We start from the raw sequence: 8,405 nt of genomic DNA, 5'->3' as shown, positions 1-8,405 counted from the left end.
ACTACTACAGTACATACAGGAGGTAGGACTACACTACCCACAACCCCCTACTACTGCAGTACATACAGGAGGGAGGACTACACTACCCACAACCCCCTACTACTACCATACATACAGGAGGAAGGACTACACTACCCACAACCCCCTACTACTACAGTACATACAGGAGGGAGGACTACACTACCCACAACCTCCTCCTACTGCAGTACATACAGGAGGAGGGAGGACTACACTACCCACAACCCCCTACTACTACAGTACATACAGGAGGAAGGACTACACTACCCACAACCCCCTACTACTACAGTACATACAGGAGGAAGGACTACACTACCCACAACCCCCTACTACTACAGTACATACAGGAGGGAGGACTACACTACCCACAACCCCCTCCTACTACAGTACAAACAGGAGGAAGGACTTACACTACCCATAACTCCTTGTTGTCTCCCTGTAGATTCTAAACTCCACTACCCATAACTCCTTGTTGTCTCCCTGTAGATTCCAGACTACCATAATGCCGTCATCGTGGCCAAATCACCGTCCTCCGCTAAGAGGTGAGTTACCCTAACGCTATGAATTAACACACTACAAGCTGCAGATCTGTCTCTGTGTCTGTCTCTCTGTCTCTCTGTCTCTGTTTCTAAGAGGTGAGTTACCCTGGCCTTTATGAATTAAACACACTACAACTAAGTCTGTCTCTGTGTCTCTGTGTCTCTCTGTCTCTCTGTCTCTCTGTCTCTGTTTCTAGAGAGGTGAAAGTTACCCTAACCGCTTATGAATTAACACACTACAACTAAGTCTGTCTCTGTGTCTCTCTCTATCTCTGTCTCTGTCTCTGTTTCTAAGAGGTGAGTTACCCTGACGCTATGAATTAACACACTACAACTAAGTCTGTCTCTCTGTGTCTCTGTCTCTAAGAGGTGAGTTACCCTGACGCTATGAATTAACACACTACAACTAAGTCTGTCTCTGTGTCTCTCTGTCTCTGTCTCTGTTTCTAAGAGGTGAGTTACCCTAACGCTATGAATTAACACACTACAACTAAGTCTGTCCTCTGTGTCTCTCTCTGTCTCTGTCTCTCTGTCTCTGTTTCTAAGAGGTGAGTTACCCTGACGCTATGAATTAACACACTACAACTAAGTCTGTCTCTGTGTCTCTGTGTCTCTCTGTCTCTCTGTCTCTGTCTCTAAGAGGTGAGTTACCCTAACGCTATGAATTAACACACTACAACTAAGTCTGTCTCTGTGTCTCTCTGTCTCTGTTTCTAAGAGGTGAGTTACCCTGACGCTATGAATTAACACACTACAACTAAGTCTGTCTCTGTGTCTGTCTCTCTGTCTCTCTGTCTCTGTTTCTAAGAGGTGAGTTACCCTAACGCTATGAATTAACACACTACAACTAAGTCTAAGTCTCTCTGTCTCTGTCTCTCTGTCTCTGTTTCTAAGAGGCTAGTTACCCTGGCTATGAATTAACACACTACAACTAAGTCTGTCTCTGTGTCTGTCTCTCTGTCTCTGTCTCTCTGTCTCTGTTTCTAAGAGGTGAGTTACCCTGACGCTATGAATTAACACACTACAACTAAGTCTGTCTCTGTGTCTGTCTGTCTGTCTCTCTCTCTGTCTCTGTTTTCTAAGAGGTGAGTTACCCTGACGCTATGAATTAACACACTACAACTAAGTCTGTCTCTCTGTCTCTCTGTCTCTGTTTTTCTAAGAGGTGAGTTACCCTGACGCTATGAATTAACACACTACAACTAAGTCTGTCTCTGTGTCTGCCCTCTGTCTCTGTCTCTCTGTCTCTGTTTCTAAGAGCTGAGTTACCCTGACGCTATGAATTAACACACTACAACTAAGTCTGTCTCTGTGTCTGTCTCTGTCTCTCTGTCTCTGTTTCTAGAGGTGAGTTACCCTGACGCTATGAATTAACACACTACAAATAAGTCTGTCTGTCTCTGTCTCTCTGTCTCTCTGTCTCTGTTTCTAAGAGGTGAGTTACCCTGACGCTATGAATTAACACACTACACCAACTAAGTCTGTCTCTGACGCTATGAATTAACACACTACAACTAAGTCTCTCTGTCTCTCTGTTCTCTAAGAGGTGAGTTACCCTGACTATGAATTAACACACTACAACTAAGTCTGTCTCTGTGTCTGTCTCTCTGTCTCTCTCTCTCTGTCTCTCTGTCTTACCCTGTGCTATGAATTAACACACTCAACTAAGTCTGTCTCTGTGTCTGTGTCTCTCTGTCTCTCTGTCTCTGTTTCTAAGAGCTGAGTTACCCTGACGCTATGAATTAACACACTACAACTAAGTCTGTCTCTCTGTCTCTCTGTCTCTCTGTCTCTCTGTCTCTGTTTCTCTCTCTGTCTCTGTCTCTCTGTCTCTGTCTCTCTGTGTCTGTCTCTCTGTCTGTCTCTGTGTCTGTTTCTGTCTCTCTGTGTCTGTTTCTCTGTCTCTCTGTTTCTGAGTTACTCCTGACGCTATGAGTTAACTCTGTCTCTCTGTGTCTGTCTTCTCTGTCTCTCTGTCTCTGTTTCTTAGAGCTGAGTTACCCTGACGCTATGAATTAACACACTACAACTAAGTCTGTCTCTCTGTCTGTCTCTGTCTCTCTGTCTCTCTCTGTCTCTCTGTCTCTGTCTCTCTGTCTCTGTCTCTAAGAGGTGAGTTACCCTGACGCTATGAATTAACACACTACAACTAAGTCTGTCTCTGTGTCTGTCTCTCTGTCTCTGTTGTCCAGGGCCCAGTCCCTCGCCGAGAGGTTGCGTGTGTCTATTGCTGTGATCCACGGTGATGCAGAGACGGACCTGCTGGACGGACGGCACTCTCCTCCGACAGTCAGAACCACCGGATGTCTACCTGAACTACCCTGTAAGACACCCACAGTTCCCTGTTAGAGACACACAGTTCCCTGTTAGAGACACACCACACAGTTCCCTGTTAGAGACACACCACACAGTTCCCTGTTAGAGACCCACAGTTCCCTGTTAGACACACAGTTCCCTGTTAGAGACACACCACACAGTTCCCTGTTAGAGACCCACAGTTCCCTGTTAGACACACAGTTCCCTGTTAGAGACCCACCACACAGTTCCCTGTTAGAGACCCACAGTTCCCTGTTAGACACCCACAGTTCCCTGTTAGAGACACACAGTTCCCTGTTAGAGACACCACAGTTCCCTGTTAGAGACACACAGTTCCCTGTTGGACCACCACAGTTCCCTGTTAGAGACACACCTGGTTCCCTGTTAGAGACACACAGTTCCCTGTTAGAGACACACAGTTCCCTGTTAGAGACACACCACACAGTTCCCTGTTAGAGACACACACACAGTTCCCTGTTAGAGACACCACACAGTTCCTGTTAGAGACACACCAGTTCCTGTTAGAGACACACCACACAGTTCCCTGTTAGAGACACACCACACAGTTCCCTGTTAGAGACACACCACACAGTTCCCTGTTAGACACACAGTTCCCTGTTAGAGACACACCACACAGTTCCCTGTTCAGAGACACTCTGGGTCAGTTCCCTGTTAGGAGACTTCATCAGTCTGGGTCCTGTTAGAAACCCAGGACTATGTGACTCTGGGTTAGATAAAAGGCCCTCATCAGTTCCTGGGTCAGAGACACACAGTCTGACTCTGGGTCAGTAGATAAACCACTTCCCTATCTGACTCTGGGTCAGTAGTTCCCTGTTAGAGACACTCATCTGTTCCCTGTCAGAGACACACTTAGTTCCCTGGGTTAGAGACACAGTTCTCCTGGGTCAGAGATAACAGGACTTCATCTGACCTGGGTCAGAGATAACAGTTCATCTGACTCTGGGTCAGAGATTTTACATTTACATTCCCTGTTAGAGACACACAGTTCCAGTTAGACACACCACACAGTTCCCTGTTAGACACACCAGTTCCCTGATAACACCAGAGACACACAGTTTCCTGTTAGAGACACACAGTTCCCTGTTAGACACACAGTTCCCTGTAGAGACACACCACACAGTTCCCTGTTAGACACACCACAGTTCCCTGTTAGACACACCACACAGTTCCCTGACTTAGAGACACACAGTTCCCTGTTAGAGATACACAGTTCCCTGTTAGAGACTCTGGGTCCCTGTAGACACAATGGAGTTCCCTGACTTAGAGACACACAGTTCCCTGTTAGAAGAGCACACAGTTCCCTGTTAGGTCACACACAGGAGACACACAGTTCCTATTAGTCTGCCAGACACACAGTTCCCTGTTAGAGACACAAGTTCCCTGTTAGAGCAATGACACAGTTCCAGTTAGAGACACCACAGTTCCCTGTTAGAGACACACAGTTCCCTGTTAGGGTTCTGGATGAGTTAGAGACACACAGATAAAGGACACAGTTCCCTGGGTCAGCCCAGACCACCACACAGTTCCTGCAGTAATCCAGAGGGTCAGATGACAACACAGTTCCTGGATTAGTAGACACACCACACAGTTCCCTGTTAGAGGGTCACACCACACAGTTCCTGTTAGAGACACACCACACAGTTCCCTGTTAGAGACACACCACACAGTTCCCTGTTAGAGATCACGACACAGGTCCCTGTTAGAGACACACAGTTCCCTGTTAGAGACACACAGTTCCCTGTTAGAGACACACAGTTCCTGTTAGTAGATAAAGGGTTCCCTGTTAGAGACAGACACACAGTTCCCTGTTAGAGACACACAGTTCCCTGTTAGAGACACACCACAAAGTTCCCTGTTGGGTGGTGATCCCTGTTAGAGACACACCACACAGTCTGTTAGAGACACATCACACAGTTCCCTAAAGGGCTTCATCTGACTCTGGGTCAGTAGATAAAGGACTTCATCTGACTCTGGGTCAGTAGATAAAGGGGACTATGTGACTCTGGCAATGATAAAGGACCTCATCTGACTCTGGGTCAGTAGATAAAGGACTTAATCTGACTCTGGGTCAGTAGATAAAGGACCTCATCTGACTCTGGGTCAGTAGATAAAGGACCTCATCTGACTCTGGGTCAGTAGATAAAGGACTTCATCTGACTCTGGGTCAGTAGATAACGGGCCTCATCTGACTCTGGGTCAGTAGATAAAGGAGATCATCTGACTCTGGGTCAGTAGATAAAGGGCCTCTACCGTCTCTCTCTCTGTCAGTCTGTATCCCTAAGGAGAAGCATCCTATCACAGCCGTGGGAGATGTGGCCGGACGCATCGCCATCATCGTGGTGAGTGGCTGGGGTCAGAGGTCGGGGAGGAGGCTGTGTGACATCGTCAGGGCAGGACGGGGGAGGTGTGTATGTGCGTTAACCTGGTGTGTGTGTGTATGTCAGGATGACATCATCGATGATGCAGTGGGTTTTGTGGCGGCAGCGGAGATGCTGAGGGAGAGGGGGGCGGGGCCGATCATCGCCATGGCAACACATGCCATCCTGTCTGCGGACGCTCCCAGAATCCTCCAGGAGTCAGCCATTAGTCAGGTAAGAGCAGAATGGGAGGGAGGGGAGGGGAACGGAGGGAGGGAACGGAGGGGAACGAACGGAGGGGAACGGAGGGGAGGGGAACGGGAGGGAGGGGACGGAGGGGAGGGGACGGAACGGAGGGGAGGGGACGGGATGGAGGGAACGGAGGGGACGGGAACGGAGGGGACGGGATAGGAGGGGTGGGGAGGGGACGGGATCGGAGGGGACGGGAATGGAGGGGACAGGATAGGAGGGGGTGGGAGGGACGGGGGAACGGAGGGGAACGGGAGGGGACGGGAACGGGAGGGGACGGGAACAGGAGGGGAACGGGAACGGAGGGGATGGGAATGGAGGGGACGGAGGGGAGGCGACGGAAACGGAGGGGACTGGAACGGAGGGGACTGGAACGGGAGGGGACGGAACGGAGGGATCGAACGGGAACGGAGGGGAACGTGGGAGGGGAACGGGGATGGAGGGGATGGGAATGGAGGGGACGGGAACGGAGGGGAGGGAACGGAGGGGGACGGAGGACGGAGGGGAGGGAACGGAGGGGACGGGAACGGAGGGGAGGGGAGGAACGGAGGGGACGGGAACGGAGGGGACGAAGAACGGAGGGGGACGGAACGGAGGTAAGGGGACGAGAACGGAGGGGACGGGAACGGGGGGAGGAGGGGAGGGGAGGGGAACGGAGGGGAACGGAGGCGAGGGGAACGGAGGGGAGGGGGGGACGGGAACGGAGGGGAGGGGGGGAGGGGACGGGAACGGAGGGGACGGGAACGGAGATCGGAGGAGGGGACGAGATCGGAGGGGAGGGACGGAACGGAGGGGACGGAACGGAGGGGACTGGAACGGAGGGGAGGGAACGGAGGGGAGGGAACGGAGGGGACTGGAACGGAGGGGAGGACGGAGGGGAGGGGACGGGAACGGAGGGGAGGGGACAGGAACGGAGGGGAGGGGACAGGAACGGAGGGGAGGGGAATGGAGGGGAGGGGACGGGAACGGAGGGGAGGGTCTGTCTGTCTAGTTGGAGCTTTATTAGTTTTCTCATGATTCTCTTGATTTAGTCAGATGCAACTGTCTGTCTGTCTGTCTGTCTGTCTGTCTGTCTGTCTGTCTGTCTGTCTGTCTGTCTGTCTGTCTCTCTGCCCGTCTGTCTGTCTCTCTGCCCGTCTGTCTGTCTCTCTGCCCGTCTGTCTGTCTGTCTGTCTCTCTGCCCGTCTGTCTGTCTGTCCTGTCTGTCACTCTGCCCATCTGTCTGTCTGTCCTGTCCGTCTGTCTGTCTCTGCCCTCTGTCTGTCTTCTCTCTTCTCTAGGTGGTGGTAACCAACACGATTCCCCACTCGTCCCAGAAGCTCCAGTGCTGTAAGATAAAGACGGTTGATGTTTCTCTGATCCTGTCTGAAGCTGTACGGAGGATCCACTGTGGAGAGTCAATGTCTTGTCTGTTCCACAACATAGGAGCTGACGACTGATACACACACACACACACACACAGACTACACACACACACACACACACACACACACACACACACACACACACACACACACACAGACTACACACACACACACACACAGACTACACACACACACACACACACACACACACACACACACACACACACACACACACAGACTACACACACACACACACACACACAGACTACACACACACACACAGACTACACACACACACCACAGACTACACACACACACACACACACAGACACACAGACTACACACACACACACACAGACTACACACACACACACACACACACACACAGACTACACACACACACCACAGACTACACACACACATGCACGTTTATTTTCTGCCAAAATAAAACAGTTTGTCTATTTGTGCAGCAGATGTTTTTCAAATCAAAGTTTATTTGTCACACATCACACAACAGGTGAAATGCTGAATACAACAGGTGTAGTAGACCTCACAGTGAAATGTTGAATACAACAGGTGTAGTAGACCTCACAGACTACACACACAGTACACACACACACACACATGACTGAATACAACAGGTGTACAGACCTCACAGTGAAATGCTGAATACACACAGGTGTAGTAGACCTCACAGTGAAATGCTGAATACAACAGGTGTACTAGACCTCACACAAATGCTGAATACAACAGGTGTAGTAGACCTTACAGTGAAATGCTGAATACACCACAGGTGTACTAGACCTCACAGTGAAATGTTGAATACAACAGGTGTAGTACACCTGACAGTGAAATGCTGACTACACACAGGTGTAGTAGACCTCACAGTGAAATGCTGAATACACACACACACCTCACAGACTGACATGTATGCAATACATTTGTAGTGCCACAAATGAAATGCTGAATACAACAGGTGTAGTTGACCTCACAGTGAAATTTGAAATCAACAGGTTATTTGACCTCACAGTGAAATGCTGAATACAGGTGTAGTACACCTCACAGTGAAATGCTGAATACAACAGGTGTAGTAGACCTCACAGTGAAATGCTGAATACAACAGGTGTAGTAGACCTCACAGTGAAATGCTGAATACAACAGGTGTAGTAGACCTCACAGTGAAATGCTGAATACAACAGGTGTAGTAGACCTCACAGTGAAATGCTGAATACAACAGGTGTAGTAGACCTCACAGTGAAATGCTGAATACAACAGGTGTAGTAGACCTCACAGTGAAATGCTGAATACAACAGGTGTAGTAGACCTCACAGTGAAATGCTGAATACAACAGGTGTAGTAGACCTCACAGTGAAATGTTGAATACAACAGGTGTAGTAGACCTCACAGTGAAATGCTGAATACAACAGGTGTAGTAGACCTCACAGTGAAATGCTGAATACAACAGGTGTAGTAGACCTCACAGTGAAATGCTGAATACAACAGGTGTAGTAGACCTCACAGTGAAATGCTGAATACAACAG

The 8,405-nt window shown here is 49.6% G+C and overlaps 1 protein-coding gene across 1 annotated transcript; it reads left to right on the top strand.

Annotated features, from left to right (window-relative positions):
- Positions 1 to 504: 504 nt before the first annotated feature.
- LOC124028572 (phosphoribosyl pyrophosphate synthase-associated protein 2-like) lies at positions 505 to 7,020 on the top strand (the record flags this gene model as incomplete). Its single annotated transcript, XM_046340614.1, has 5 exons — positions 505 to 560; positions 2,750 to 2,880; positions 5,163 to 5,233; positions 5,339 to 5,485; positions 6,781 to 7,020. Coding segments are annotated over 5 exons (564 nt in total), but the record flags the coding sequence as incomplete, so codon positions are not given.
- Between the last annotated feature and the right edge of the window lie 1,385 nt (positions 7,021 to 8,405).

Source organism: Oncorhynchus gorbuscha, unplaced genomic scaffold (assembly GCF_021184085.1).
Source record: "Oncorhynchus gorbuscha isolate QuinsamMale2020 ecotype Even-year unplaced genomic scaffold, OgorEven_v1.0 Un_scaffold_4453, whole genome shotgun sequence".
Classification (NCBI taxonomy): Eukaryota; Metazoa; Chordata; class Actinopteri; order Salmoniformes; family Salmonidae; genus Oncorhynchus; species Oncorhynchus gorbuscha.
The sequence above is the reverse complement of the archived record's forward strand: the minus strand, read 5'-3'. Positions and strand labels throughout refer to the sequence as shown.